At 35.1% G+C, this 16,180-nt stretch overlaps 1 protein-coding gene across 8 annotated transcripts; it reads right to left on the reverse strand.

Annotated features, from left to right (window-relative positions):
• Positions 1-396: 396 nt before the first annotated feature.
• LOC115723040 (uncharacterized) lies at positions 397-12,944 on the reverse strand. Of its 8 annotated transcripts, none has more exons than XM_030652439.2 (8): positions 12,422-12,944; positions 10,856-11,074; positions 10,577-10,789; positions 10,282-10,419; positions 7,977-10,074; positions 7,356-7,471; positions 7,101-7,213; positions 397-855 (listed from the first exon to the last, which is right to left on the reverse strand). In XM_030652439.2, exons 2-8 carry the CDS (start codon positions 11,040-11,042, stop codon positions 748-750), a joined length of 2,973 nt encoding a protein of 990 aa, XP_030508299.2. In that variant the 5' UTR covers positions 11,043-11,074; positions 12,422-12,944; the 3' UTR covers positions 397-747. The 8 variants fall into 8 exon arrangements, 7 of the variants coding, with proteins under 7 accessions (XP_030508299.2, XP_030508300.2, XP_060960448.1 ...); XM_030652440.2 differs by having other exon boundaries at positions 10,856-11,077; positions 12,422-12,862; XM_061104465.1 differs by having other exon boundaries at positions 10,856-10,924; positions 12,422-12,859.
• Between the last annotated feature and the right edge of the window lie 3,236 nt (positions 12,945-16,180).

Consider the following 16,180-nt stretch of genomic DNA (forward strand, 5'->3'; position numbering starts at 1 on the left):
ATCAGAATGGGCTTTAAAGAGGTGATACAACAACAAAATTTAGATGCACATAGGCTGGCTAAAGAAAGGTTATTGCAGACAGCAGCTTGTGTCAAATATTTGCTCTATTTGAGTTCTGGTTTTTTCTTGTTCCAATGAAGTCTTAATTCCTATTCAAACTAGAAAAAAAAAAAATCCCAACACTGAACAATCAACAAAAAAATCCAGCAATAAACAAAAATAATTTGGAAGTTGATTTACTAAAAATGCCAACAAAGAACAATAAACAACAATAATTTATATTATACATAATGAATTAGTGAAGCGATACGATGAATCACCACGCTATTAAGTTCTACTTTAATAATCATTGTAGCTGGAATAATTATGATGGTATAGTATTTAGCTAAAACTCAATAGACAAAAATAAATAATATTTTTATAAAGAAAAAAATATATTCGTTTTAGATACCTAATAACTCATATTCCATTTACAAAGAATACCATATTTGAATATCTGAAATAAGAAAAATAAACTAACCTTGTGATTGAAGTTGGAGGGTCTCCAACTTCCTAAATAGTACCAAAGAATTTTCATCAAAATGCAATCACATGCTTAGTGTTACACAAAAAATTTGATCCCAAGTATAAGCTGAGAAAATATTAAGAACTTATGTACAGTTTGTACCAATCAGCCTAACACGCTTATGTTTAATTAATCACTCTATTTATAATTCAAACTATTCTGTATTTTTTTTCTCTTTTATTTTAGAAGCCTAACATGCTTCTTTTCTTTACCTTTGTTTGCAAATCTTCCTCCGAAGGAATTTTGCTGCCATTTCTTCGAATAGTTGACCACCATGCCATAAGCTCATCCTGCAATATTGGCAGACAATGGGAGCCAAAAACATAACTATCGATCACAAAAGTAATAATAATAATAAAATGAGTACCATCAAAAGTAATAATAATAATAAAATGAGTAACATATTTGGTCGTTTTGACTGTTTAATACTTGCTACGGAAGTCATAAACATTTAGAATAGTAGATTCAACCTATTTACTAAATAGGTAATTGGCTCCAAACAAGCTTTAGAAGAAAGCCTATGGGGCTTGACACGATTCAGCTATGTCGACATGAGGCCATCAAAGTCCCATAAGTACAAGAGTCATATCCGAGGCATGAAAAATAAAATAATTGCTTAAATACTTAAGTTTAACTTTTGATTGCAAATAAATACTAAATTTAACTTTTGACAATGATAACACCTAAATTATATTTTTAGAACTTTCATATGTATCTGACAATTAAGTGTCAAGTTATTATCTAAGTGTCATTTTCTAATTATTATATTTAAATTAATTTTTAAATGAAAAATAAAATAACCTGAATCAATCAACGATTGTCACGTGGTAATTTATTTGACACTTAACAGTCAAATGCTTACAAATATTCTAAAATTGTAACTTAAGTATTGTTGCCGTATAAAATTAAACTTAAGTATTTATCTGCAACCGAAAATTAAATTTAAATATTTATGTCACAAATTACTCTAAAAAATATTTGAAATAAATAATATCAACTCACATAGACAAGCAATCATGTGAATTTTCCCTATCAGGACAGTTTCACTATGTATTCATGGGGGTGGAGATAGAACAGAAAAGTTTATCTCTGTGTAAAGTATGATGATTGGATTGTATAATGTATTTCATAAAATAGTATACATTAATAATAAAACTAGAACATTAAATAGGAAATTACTAAATACATATAGAAAACTATTAAATATAATTTAATAACTAATATATAGTTAATATTATAACACTCCCTCTCAAGTTAGAATATAAATGCTAATCATGCCTAACTTGTTACAAAGATAATCAACCCACTGCCCATTCAAAGCTGTTGTAAAATCTTCTAATTGTTCTCCGATCTTCACATATCCTGTGGAGATCAGACCTTGTTGAATTTTCTCACGAACAATATAACAATCAATCTCAATGTGATTAGTTCGCTCGTGGAACACGAGATTTGAGACAATATGAAGAGTAACTTGATTATCACACTACAATTTTGCTAGAATAGAAGTCTTAAACTCGAATTCAGTCAAGAGCTGATAAATCCATATTACCTCACACAGACTGTGCCATAGCTCTATATTTCGATTAAACACAGGATTTATACACAACATTTATTTCTTACTCTTCCAAGAGATCAGATTGCCCTGACAAATACACAATATCTTGAAGTGGATCGTCTATTTACCTTGGAGCCTGCTCAAGCTACATCATAGAAACAATCAATCTATGTATGTCCATGATCCTTGTAAACTATACCTAGTCCTAGTGCTCCTTTCAAGTAACATAAAATTTGCTCTAATGCTGCCCAATGATGAATTGTTCGAGAAGACATAAACTGACTAAAGACACTAACTGGGAATGCAATATCTAGACGAGTTACAGTTAGATAATTCAACTTTCCAAGCAATCTGTAATTTTTCTTACGATCTTCAAATGGTTCCCCATCATGTGTATGATGCACAACTGGATTCATTGGAGCATTATAAGATTTTGCTCCCGATTTTCCTGCCTCAGTTAACAAATCAAATACATATTGCCTTTGAGATAGAAAAATACCTTGTTTACTCCGAGTAACTTCAATACCCAAGAAATACTTGAGCACCCCTAAATCCTTCGTGTAAAACTTGGTATGAATGAAAGACTTAAAGGATGATATGCATTCAGTATCATTTCCAGTAATAACGATGTCACCAACATACACCACTAACAAAATGATACCATCTTTTAAAGAACGCAAAGTGATTTGACTTACTTTTCAACAAACTAAATTTCTTAATAAACTGACTAAATTTACCAAACCAAGTATGAGAACTTTGTTTCAATCCATATAAGATTTGCGAAGATGACAAACTCGCCCTAACTTCCCCCGAGCAACAAACCCACGAGGTTGCTCCATGTACACTTGTTCCTCAAGATATCCATGAAGAAAAACATTTTTAATATCAAGTTAATGCAACGACCAATGATGAGTAGCTGCCATGGAAATGAACAATCGAATAGATATGAGTTTAGCAACAGGAGAAAAAGTATCACAGTAGTCCACTCCATAGGTTTGAGCATAACCCTTAGCAACAAGACGTGTCTTTAAGCGAGTAATTGTTCTATCTTGATTGAATTTAACAATGCCCATTGCACCCTATGGCCTGTTTTCCTGAATGTAAATTAGCGCCAAGTCTCAAGTACCATTTGAAACTAAGCCATTTATCTCTTCTATCATTGCAGCAAGCCAACCAAGATGAGACATTGCTTCACGAACAATTTTACGAATAATGATAGAATCAAGGGAAGCAATAAAAGAGCAAGAAGAAGAGGAGAAATAATTATAAGAAACAAAAGAAAAAATAAGATATGTACATTGGCGTTTACCTTTACGTAATACAATGAGAAGATTATCTTTGAGTTCTAGATTTAATGACGAGGATGCAAGTGCAGGACATGAAACGGGAGGTGGAGGAGGTGGATGCCTGGTGTACACTATAGGAGGCCTAGGAAGTGATGGAGGTGGTGAAGGTGTAGGCATTGACTATGATTGAGGCAGGTGAAGGAACAAGAGACTCGTTAGAACATATATCCAACGCTGAAGATGTGTCCGAATGTACCATCAAATTATCATTTTTCCCTGACGAGTAGGAGTAGGTGAAGATGAGAAATAAGGTGTATTTTTCACAAAAATAACATTAATAGAAAGAAGATATTTTTTGAGATCAGGAGAATAACACCTATACCCTTTCTGAAGATGAGAATAATCAAGAAAGATACACTTTAATGCCTTAGAGTCTAATTTGGTGGCATGTGAACGGACATTGCGAGCAAAACAAACACTGCAAAATACCTGAGGAGCAATTGGAAACAATGATTTACCAGGAAAAAAAAATTAAATGAGATCTCACCATTAAGTATTGAGAATGACATGCGATTAAGAAGAAAGTATGTTGTGGAAACTGCATCGACTCAAAAAAAATTAGGAACTTTCATTTGAAATAAGAGGGCACGTGCAATTTCAAGATGTCTGTTTTTATGTTCTACAACACTATTTTGAGGTGCAGTATCAAACCAAGAAGTTTCATGAAGCATGCCATTAGAGGTCATGTAAGATTGAAATTGAGCAGATGTAAACTCTTTGGCATTATCACTTTGCAAAGTACGAACAGACACATTAAATTGATTTTGAATCTCAGCACAAAAAGCACAATATAAAAAACAACTCAAAACAATTTTTCATTAAATATAACCAAGTTACACGAGAATAATCATCCACAAAAGTAACAAAATGTCTGAATCCAAGTTGAGACAAAATAGGAGAAGGATCCCAATCATCAGTATGAATTAACTCAAAAGGAAAACTAGCACGTTTATTGACTCGATGACTCAAACTAACACGATGATGTTGGGCAAAATGACATGACTCACAATCTAATGAAAACACCTTACTATATTGGGGATAAAATTTCTTAAGTAGAGGAATGGATGGATGCCCCAAACGACAATGAGCCTTAAAAGCAGAAGCAACACACGGATAAGTAATAGAGGCTGGTGGAAATGGATCAAGAACATACAGACCGCCAGATTCATGTTCTTTATCAATAATCTTCTTCGTCATAAGATTCTGAAACAAATAATGACCGCGAAAAAATGACATTGAATAGTTTAGATTACGAGTGAGTTGACTAACATTAGGCAAATTAAAGGACAAATTAGGTAAATATAAGATTGATGACAAAGTGAGCAAAGGTGTGGGAGCAACAATGCTAGATCCAAGAATATGAGATGGTGATCCATTAGCTAAAGTACCAGTAGAAGTAGACTGAAATGTGGAAAAGAGACTGGAATTACCTGTCAAATGATTTGTAACACCAAAATCAATAACTCATTTTTAAGATGTGGAAAGAAGACATACATCAGAGTTACCTGTATCAGCTATCGCAGTGACAGAAGGAGAAGAAGACTTAAAGTGATTCCTAATACCTTGAGAACTTGGCAAATTCATCAGTAGAAATAAAGATCGATTGGTGAGATGCATCACTAATGCTTGCAATATTAGCAGAGTGTTTTTGTCGATTTTTGAACTTTAACTTTCTACACTCAAACTTGGTGTAGCTTGGTTTCTTACAATAGTTGCACATGATGCTCCAGAATCTGTTGGTCGATAATCAGGTCCTTGTGAATTACTTCCTTTGTATCCACTTGGAGTAGAGTTTTTCCTAGTGGAAAATTGTTACGACTCACCAAGGCACTATAAAGAAGAGCTAAAAAAGTAGTTTTTGTGCGAAGAACACAAGTAAACACATCTTGTAAAGAGGAGACATCAGAACCAGAGAGAATTTCTAACTTTGCAGAGTCAAATTCAGATGAGAATCTTGCAAGAAAACTCATAATAACCATTTGCTTTCATTGGCGCTGTTGAACCTTCACATCAGACTAAATGTCAATAACACATTAAGCTCCACATATGTTTTTTTAAATGCCATAAAATAAGTCATAAGAGACTGATCTTGTTTATTTGCGCGATAAAAGGCTTTGCAAACATCATATATGCACGATATGTTGTCTTTACCAGAATATAAAAACTCCAAGTAATCCATTAGTTCTTTAATCAATTCACAATGATTAATCAAACTAGTTACCTCATTGTCAATAGAATTTCGAATTTGAAGAAACAAGCGAGCATCCTCATGTAGCCACACTTTCTTTAAATTGTCTTTTTATTTGGAGAATCATCAGTTAAGTGATCATCTTTGTCAATACTCCTTAGATATAGTCAAATTGTCTTACTCCATTCCAAAAAGTGAACCAATCAATTTATGGTTCGTGATTTTAGACATCACGGGAACCACATCGGAAACAACTAGTGGTTTTGAATCTAGTTATATCTCTGCCATAATCTCATAAACAAATATTGAAAGAGACGAGGTAGAATCGAGTAACGAAAAATAAGTAAAGAACGCCCAAATACGAAGTAGGGAGAAATACCAAACTACAACCTGAGACAGATGCAAGTAGGCTTAAGGGGAGCAAAAAAAAAAAAAACGAACCGGAGATGAATCGTCATCGAAACCTCTGTCACTTGCGCCTCCACACCCCAACGGTAGGTGGCGGAAGAAACGAGCGGCGCGTGAGCCACGCACGAGGAATCCGGGGACCGGACTTTGGGGTTTGGCAAATCGGCAGCTGGGCAATCCTTCTGAGTGGGTAGTGAGAACAAAAGATCCCCCTAAATATGGTTTTCGAAAAAGAACCCTAATTGAAAAACCCAAATTTGTAATGAACCCTAATTGAAAACCGAAATTTGAGATAAACCCTAATTTGGAATTTTGAATTCCTGATCTCACAACCAACTCTGATACCATGTAAAACATGATGATTGAATTGTATATTGTATTACATACAATAGTATGTATTTATATACAATGCTAGGAGACAAAATAGAAAACTACTAAATACAATTTACTCTAATTTCTACAACTAATATACAACTAATATTCTAACAATTTGCATTAAACATAGCAAGATGCTTTTGTTTTGTCAACTTTGAAACCACCTCATATGTACAATAATTTAGCATTTTCACCTACTAAAATTAAGGGCTTTGTATTATTATTTTTTCAAAAGAAGATAGTAGTGTAGCTAAAATATAAACGAGGTTCCATTCCTTTACAATTGTGTTTGTTTGTAAGGTTCTCTTCTTTAGACTTGTTGATTTGTCTTAGGAATCTCTTTATGGTTACCATTGTCCAATTAAACATAATACAGAAAATAAAATTCTAACTTACTTCTATTTGTATTATGGGTAACTAAGATGTCAAAAACATGGAACGTCAAAAATCTTGCAAAATTCTATGGTAGTGATCATAATCCTTCATTGTAAGAGGAGACGTTACAATTATGAAATTCTTTTAAAATCCTTCCTAGGAAAATCTATTTGTGAGCAATCTGGTCAAAAAATTGTGATCCACATTCCCTATTGTCAAATGGAATTATAAAATCCATGGATGAACACTTGACTTGAGAAGTGAGTGACCTAGTTAGATTATGTTTACCTCAAGAAAATCATGGTTGGAGACGTATTGACTCTCAACCAGGCATCTAAATCCTCCCACATCCACAAGAACAGAACTTTCTTGGTCTTGCGGTTTGTTCTCTATTTCTGTGCCTGCATATTTTGACAAGGAAAAGCTTCTTTGAAGTCAAGGCTTCAGTTAAATGTGTTGGTACAGTTAATAGCACACTGCTTGATCATTTAAGAGTTTCTCGATAAAAGATAGAAAAGCATGCTGTAATTCAAGGTGTTATACCAACTATGCAAGCGACATGGTAGCCAGTTCCCACTAGTCCCTCCTCCCACTTCCCAAGCCTCAGACGCAAAAAAAATCCACCAACAGGTGAGAGTGAGCTATGTGAATTCATCCACCTATATATTAAAATAACAAAATGTCAAGAATACAAGTAAAGAACAGTGGAGTAACAATGACTTTTAGATGCTAAAACCATTGTTGTTTTCCCTTAGATAACTCCATTCATTTCTAGCCGCTTAGTTTTTGTAAAGAAAGTACATATCAATGATAAAACTCCACCCAAACAAACTGGTTATTGGAATTTGATGGTAAGTAAATATTTCCTAAAAAAACTCTACTGATCAGTGGATATATTCCATTTCTAAGAACCATATGAATCATTAAGCAAAATAGAAAATAAATATACGGAAATATCTTTAGTTGGTCAAAACTTCCACAACTCATCTACTTGTCTGAACTCAAGCTTTCCTGTTTCAGTTCCATTTCTTTATCTCATTCAATAGCAAAACATAATTAATCAGTATGCGTACCATCAAGATAGTAAAAGAAATAGTATGCAAGTATTGTAAATGTTGTAATATAGTTAGTACTGTAAATATGTCAGTTTAAATAGTTACTTACTTCAAGATATTAGTACGGGACAAACGAAGTCTTCTTACAGCATCAAAGAGTCCTTTCGGCACATCTGAGTTCAGCTGACATGAGAAAGGAATTATCTGTTTTTCATTCAACAAGTCACCCCCAGAGCTTGTAGCAATATGTTTCTTAGATAACTGTTTCTCAACATCACCTTCAAATTGGGTGTCTTTACAAGTTTTGAAGGTCAAGTTTTCTTTGTTTACGATATCAAGCTGTAATTCGCCAAAAGAAGCATTAGATTCTGCTGGTAGACATTTTGTTGAGGATGTGTTTGGGCATGCAACAGCCCAATGATTACGTTGGAAACATCTTATGCACAAACAAGAGGATTCTTCTATCCCACCATATGTATTCACATTCCTTGAGAGTTCCTCAAGCTCGATTTCAGTGATATCTGAACAATCTTGTAAATGATGGTCGTTTAAGCCACAGAATAAACATTTCACGCTGGCACGAGCAGAATTACTCGTTTCTCTTGACAGATTAATGTGCTTAAGAGCATCCAATCTTCTTGCAAACACAGAAGCCATTGCACCCGAAAGTTTCAATTTAGTTGAAGGTAAGATAGGATTTAAGCTGTACATCGAATTTTGATCATCAAAACTTTCAACCTTATTAGCACTATTCTCCAATTCTTTACCCGAGACCAGCTGTAAATCTTCTGAGGACTGATCCTTAATCTCCAAAAGCTTTAGGCATTCGGTGGAGTGCTTAGGACTTACACCAGCATTCCAGTTGAGATGATCCATGTTCGGCGAGGAACTCAGGGTTTTTGGAGCAAACCGAGTTACCCAGGAGCTTCCTAGAGGATCATTTCTATGACAAAACTTAGAAGAAGTTTTTGCTGTAGATGGCAGCTGCTCTGCAGAAATAACTTTTTCAGCACTGATTGTGTTTTGTCTATCGAGAGAGGAATTCGAGCTTGTTTTCTCTTTCTCTTTACTAAACGACAAGTGCCATTTACTATTGTTATCTTCAGAGTTTGTATTGTCTTTTTCTTGACTACCTGCAACTTTATCCAATAGCATCATAGGCTGCATTGCTGAGTCCTCATTTACAGATGTGGATTCATTGAACCGTCTGCTCATGAGATGAAATGGTCTGCTTATGTTACTATTCTCTCTGTGACAGGCTATGGGTGTTGCATTAACATCACACATTTTACTTGATGATTCAAATTCCTTAGATCTTTCTCCAACTTGATACTCGACATTCTGCATTCTATGTTCTTGAACCCCAGCCTTTGAATAATACAAGGACTGAAAGATTGAATGGAAGCCAATACATTTGGATGCCGAATCTTTGTTCTTGTTGAGGGTGGTGAGTTTTTTATTAGGACTTTCAAGTTTATCATTATGAGGTGTAACACTAAGAGGAAAAGGCGCCTCGTTCTGTACTGATTTTGAGAAGCCCTTCATCATGTTTGATATCCAATTCATGAATGAACTATCTTGTCTGGTAAACGATGTCACACCCTGTGCACAATGAACTTGTTTCTTGAATCCTTTATCCCCAACAACCAAATCTTCTTCAAAGGTTCTTTTTCTCTTACCAGTTGGAAATAATCCAGCACTATTACAACTTTCAACACTCTCATGGTTGCCATCCTCTTCATCTTTAGAAGTAATTTCATTGAAATCCCCATCAGAAAAAGCTTTTTCCTTTCCCTTCCTCTTATTCACGTGCACTCTTTTTGTTGGAGAATTTTGATCCGGAAAAGTCTCGTTTGCAGTGACTATTACCTCATTCTTCTGCTGAGAACTTCCTTCAACTCCATGGGACAATTCAAATGCTACAATCTTATCTGTGGTCGCACCACCACAAGCATATTCAGTTTTGATATTCTGCAAATCATTCTCAGAAGTCGACTCCATTTTCTCAAGGCATCTTATACTGCCTCGGAAAACCTGATCAGCAAGCTGATCACCAACAGCCTTAGTCTTATTCACACAGTGTGCTATTTGCATCATGCAATTGCTGTCAATGTTTTTGCCTGATGATGCTTCGATTTGTGCCTCATCAGGTTTAGGCTGATCTCCTTTTACTGACAAAACTTCAGTAATTTTTATGCTAGCCTGATCTGGAAACAAAATTAAATCACCATGTAAACATCATGTTGTAAGAAAAAAACATATACAGATCGAGGCTTTAAAATTACATATGGCTTAGTAGTCTTCATTGGATATAGAAAATACGCACTATGGTAATGAGACAAACATAAACACTGCACCTCAATCCAATGAAAACTGCATGACTTTTCTAGATCCATATAAATTGTAACATTCACCTGGAGAGTTTGCAAAATAGCTATCTCTAATCTCAGTAATTTTTGCTATTTGGGATTCGACGTGACTGGAAATGTCGTCCCCTTTATTCTCTTTACACTCCTCTATTTGATCATTCACTCTAGATGTCTTCATTCTCTCTGCATTCCAGCCACAAATAAGTTCTTCAGAACACAAGATACTTGAACAGTAACTTAAACATTAACTCAAAAAGATAGCACACAACACAAAGAAGTGATCTTGTACACATTCACCAATCTATACTTCAAGTCAATGTACCTCAACAACTATTCTCACCTATCTTATACTGGTCACTTGGCTCATATACGGGCATGACACCTCCATCGCTTACAGGAGATTTTGTCCGAGTATATTCACTGGAACCTCCACTCTTCATTTGAAGTAATGTATTCAATATAGGGAAGTTCTCTCTGTGTAAACTTTTCTGTGTAGTAGTAGTAGCATTCCCGCCTATGATGCTCGGTGGTAAAAGAGCCACATTACTTGGACCTGCAACCCAGAAAAGTGAGCATTTTGTTTGTGCAAAGGTGGAATCAGCAGATTTTAGAGTCGAACCTTTGCGTGGAGACCAAACTAGCTCAGACAATGGGTTGTTGGCCACAAATGTTACGTTTAATCCTGAACCTGCATTTGCACCTGCACCTGAATCATTGTTCAATATTCCCTGTATGCACTGATTGGAATAACCCAGACCAAGTCCTAATTCAGTCACAGGTTCTATGTTCTCATTGTCTACATTCATTTTTCGTTCAATAAACTCTTAAATGAGCAATCCTGCTATGGCCAAAATTACCAGATTAGCATGTCATTTCATGTTGACAAAATATCAAGTATGAATGAGTACAAACAAAGTGGATCAACAATCACTGTGGTGACAAGATGATTTAGAGATTTCATTGCAATTCATTTAAAGTGAGATGTCTTAGTTACAGTTAAAAGTGTAGCACAAGTAAGACCTCATGACCTATAACACTTAATTCTGTCAGCCTCCGGTAACAAGTACATTTCGAAATTACGAATCCTAATGCCTATAGCAATTACTATATAAGTACCGAAAAGGGACTCAAACCTCAAACCCTATGATATTTGGGGACCAAGGAACTATAGCAATTACTATATAAGTACTGAAAAGGGACTCAAACCTCAAACCTAAACTATAACAAGTCCTCAGAAAAGACTTGAACCACATGCCTAACCATTGAAGCTACCCTTCCTTTAAGTGAAACTACACTAAACGAGCAGCTTAATTAACTGAAATTGAATTGATAACATAAATGAAAGAGAGAAGCCAATAATCTTAACAGCATTCATTATAAAAAGTTCATAATCCTGCCTAGTTCCAGACCCCAACCCACACTCTTTCCTTAAACTTTTCCTATCACACATTCATCTGCACTGAGTTTTTTTTTCTTAATATATCTGTATACTGAGTTCAGTCAGCTCTTTTTCAATCGTAGCTTAAATGATCAAAATAGTACTGATTACAAAGAGTATATATTCCCAATGTTTGAGCCTACTGTGTATTTTTCCTTGTCCCTTATGGAAAGTATAGTAACTAGATGTTCAGAAATTTTCACTTAGATCAAGTATCTAACATTAGCTTTATGAAACATATAAACGCTATTGTCTTGTCTACTTGATGATCCTATAAGTCTTGAAAGAACATGAAAATCACATGTTGAAATTAAAAGGATATGCATTTATTTATATATAAAAGTCAAGTCAATTACACTTTAAGTACACTTAAAAAGCTTTCTTTTATGCCAATAATTTAACACACAATACTTTTTCAACTAAAAGTAATAATTAATTAAACAAAATAAATAAATCAATATAATAACATCAAACCATGCACACATAATATAAAAGATTCATGATCTTCAGAATAAAAAAATTAAAAAATAATAATAATAATAATAATAATAATATAGAATTGAATTGTCAGTAGTACAAATTAATTCTTGTATAAGACCTTAAAAAAGGAAACAGAATCATTATCCAAACAAGAAAGTTATTTTTTTTTTCAGAAAGAGTAAACAGAAGGATAGTATCACAAAACAAATAATAAAACTACTATTGATAAACAAAAACAAGAGAAGAATATTAAAAATTTAGAAATACCCCATTAGGAGAAAAGAATTAGCTGTGGAGTGTGGAGTGTGGAGACCCACAATCGGCTTGTCGTTTAAATAGAACACAGAAGAAAGAAAGAAAGAAAGAAAGAAACCGTTTTACTTAGAATTATTCACTCTCTCTTCTTTGAAGAAAAACAAAACTCACAACAAGTACGAACGCAGACAGAGGGAGAGAGAGAGAGAGAGGAGTGTTGAGAGTGATGAGGAGTCCAGCCAAGATGGCTTGTACATGAAGCTCAGAACTTTTTGTGAGATTCTAAAGTAAAAGGTGGACAATGTTCCACGTGGACTCATTTAATGCCAAACACCCAAGCTTCAGACTTTATTATATCTTTTTCTTTTCTCATCTTTATAAAGTTACTTTTCTATTTTATCTTTCTTTTGTGCTGCTTTGAAGGACTGTCATGCCTAACACTATGTTTGGCAAGAAGGAAAAAAATGTTAGAATGGTGGAGAGTTTAAACAGAAGGAAGAAGATTGGTGGATGGAATGAATTGTTATTTTTATTGATGTTATTTGGTGTTAAGAGAGAAGAGACAAGAATATATTTAAAATTTATAAGTAAATTTTTTAAATTATTTATTATATTATCTATATTTGATGTATATGTAATTTTCAATAAAAAGATTTGTCTTATTATTGAATCCTTCACTTTTTTGGAAGGATTCATTTTTGAAGATTTGGAGGAATTGCTCTTCCATCAATCTTTCTTTTTCCTCTCATTTTATTTCTTGCCAAATAAATGATTTTGGCTCTCCTCCCACCCTATCTCCTCCTATCCTTTCTATTCTTTCACATTTTCTTCTCAACATTGGGGCAAATAATATTTGGACTAAGTATTTGTAAAAGTTATTGATCTTTATTTTATTAAATGATAAATTAATTTAAAATACTATAAAATAATACTTTGAATTCAATCTAAGATCAAAAAAAAAAAAAAAAAAAAAAAAAGTAACACAACCAGCTTGAAGTTAATTTCTAGCACGAACAGATGTGAACAATGTAATCAAGATCTAATTTATCAAACAAAATAGAGGATTCAATCAATAAATTCTATAAAACACAGCTTCTAAAACAATATGTTCCCTTTACTAAATGTAATATATTAAATATAACTAAATGGACTCAAACTTATATTATTTATTAGTAAAATTGTAGATGGCTCCATGTCAACTCTAGTCTCTTTATAGATTTAGTGATTCTTTCTCACTCTTTTCTGGTCTTTCTTAGTTTGTTTTTGTGAGCATGGCGATAATGCATGAGATGGAGAGTAATACAGTGAATGTTTTCGTTGATAGTGTTGACTCAAGTGTTGCTCAAACTCTAGAGAGAGATAGTAATATAGAAATTGAAATGATGGAACTCTTTGAAGATATTTCCTTGAATAATTATGGCACAAAAAGCTTGTGTAAGAAAAGTAATGGTAGTGCAAAAATAAGTTTGCTTCGGTGGTAAGGAAAATTCTGTTAGCTATCTGGAACATGGAGGGGAAATGTGGCGTTTGATGAAGTTTGATGAGGGTGTTTTGGGGTTCTTCTTCTCGGCGGAAGATGACTACTCTTATGTCATGGATAAATTACCTTAGTTGGTGGATGGTGTCTTGCTCCTTAAGCAATGGATGACTAAAGGGGAAGTCTATAATGTGAAGGTCGATTCGGCTCGGCTTTGGGTCCAAAAACAGGGACTTCCTACACGGTGCCTGTCAAATGGCAATGCTCCTTGTTGACCTCAAAAGGTGGCTAATCGATAGCAAACTCGTATGAATCCAATGTTTGTCACGCATTACACAACAAGAACAATAAAGTAAATAAGACAAGAATTTTTGTAGAGGTTCGACCCCCTTGGTTGGCGGGTAATGACCTACTCTCTTTTTAGTTGTATTGATACCTAGAGATAATACTATCCAGATCACTGTGGGTGAGATCTGATATAGCTCTCTATAAGGTTACAAAGCATGGATCAAATAGGCAGATCTCTAATGAGAGAGAGATATGGCCTTAGAGGCATGTGAGAGAGGAAGAGAGAAGCCACTTGGGCATGTACAAGAGTGAGAGGGAAGAGAGACTAGGATTTCAAACTTAGGCTTAGAACTTGATCACTTGGAGGCTAGGAATAGACCTAGATTTTCTAGGTTTAGAGTTAAGGCTCTTTATATAAGAGAGCCTAAACCCTAATTTACAATTGAAATCATTAGATATTTACATATTTAATTGATTAAATACAAAAGACTAAAATTCCCCTTTAAAGTAAATATTTTCTATCAGTTTGTTGGGTTGTTAAAGGCCCAATTTGCAGGTAGCTTGCAGTCCACGTATCAGGCTATACAAAGAATCTTGCCAAGTCAATCCTGGTCGGGCATCCACCTTGCCAGGTTAATCCTGGCTGGCCATACTCTTGCCCGATCAATCCTGGCTAGCTAGCTCCTGCCAAGTCAATCCTGGCTGGCCATGCTCCTGCCTGGTCAATCCTGGCCGACCATGTTCGTGTCAGGGTCTGGCAGGTCATGTTCCTATTAGCTTTACCAAGAGGAGGTTAGACTTTGGATGTGGAGGCCAGCCTTTGGCAAGTGGAGGCCAGCTTTGTACACTTTTTCCTTGTAGAGGTTAGGTTTCCTTGGTTGAATGGAAGTCCTTTGGTCTAAAAGTCACCTTTTCGCCGGCCAATTTGTGCCCAAATCCCAACCAGCCATACAAGCTCACCTTGGCTGGCCTATAGGCTTCTCTTGGTCAGCCAGGCATGTTGGTACAACTCCTTTGATGGCTCGCTTCACTCCTTTCGATTGCTGCTTGACGGTTTTGCCATATCTTGTATGGAGATCCTATCTTGCTACTAGCAAGGTTGTATTCCACATGTACTCTATCTTGGCTTACGTGGACATGCCACGTCAGGTGGACAAAATTTGGGATAACATTTTCCCCCCAAGTCCCTATTCAAACATCTCATCAGATAGAGACTTTCTACCTCTCGTCTTGTTTGTAGTAGTCTTTGTCGAACGACCTTATCTAGCTGAGTCTTGGCTTTTTGCATGGCATGCTTTTAGATCTTTGATCTTCACTCTCGATAAACTTCTCATCTTCTCTTCTTGGATTTTTCTTCTTTATACCTACCATTAACAAGTTTCAAGCTTTTTAAGCTTTTAGAAACTTTTTGATTCTCATGTTAGTTTGTAATCTCTTTAGTATATCGAACCTCATGACAGTTTTGGAATGTATAATGTGTGAATTTTTGATAGATTTTGGCCTTGTTGTGATTCTTGACACTTTGATCCATAAAGAATATGAGGCTGATATTCGAGTTTTGAAAGAAAAACACACAATTAGATTCAAAACTAACCTTTGCTGGCCTGGGAGATCTTGCTTGAGACCTGGCTGGCCTTAGTATTTAATTATGGGAATGGGCCAGCTCTAGTGTTTCACCCTATAAACCGTGTCATGCCTAGGTTTAGTGACCCTGGCCAGTTCTTGGCTGAGTCATAGGACCCTGGCCACCCCATTCAAGGCTTGGGAACCCTGGCCGGCCTGGGCCTTGGTTCTAAGCAAGTGGCTAGCTTTCAGTCCTCTTTTGACTTTGGCAACAATCTTGTTATGGCCCTGCAGGCATATACAACCTTAATCTCATACATGGTTCCCTTAGAAACTTTGTATGAAACTTAATGGTGAGTCTATTATAGTCGAATGTTCAACTTAAGACTCAACATTTGTTCAAGTTGTTACACTTAAGACTTGTACTTTGCTGATATCCAGCT

This window comes from Cannabis sativa, chromosome 9, assembly GCF_029168945.1.
Source record: "Cannabis sativa cultivar Pink pepper isolate KNU-18-1 chromosome 9, ASM2916894v1, whole genome shotgun sequence".
In the NCBI taxonomy this organism is placed as follows: Eukaryota; Viridiplantae; Streptophyta; class Magnoliopsida; order Rosales; family Cannabaceae; genus Cannabis; species Cannabis sativa.

Coding starts and splice junctions, on each gene's coding strand:
- LOC115723040 (XM_030652439.2), bottom strand. CDS start 11,042: ATGAATGTAGACAATGAGAACATAGAACCTGTGACTGAATTAGGACTT. Junction 10,075..10,281: donor CTATTTTGCAAACTCTCCAG/GTGAATGTTACA, acceptor TTTTGTTTCCAG/ATCAGGCTAGCATAAAAATT. Junction 7,472..7,976: donor TCCCGTACTAATATCTTGAA/GTAAGTAACTAT, acceptor TTTAATATATAG/GTGGATGAATTCACATAGCT.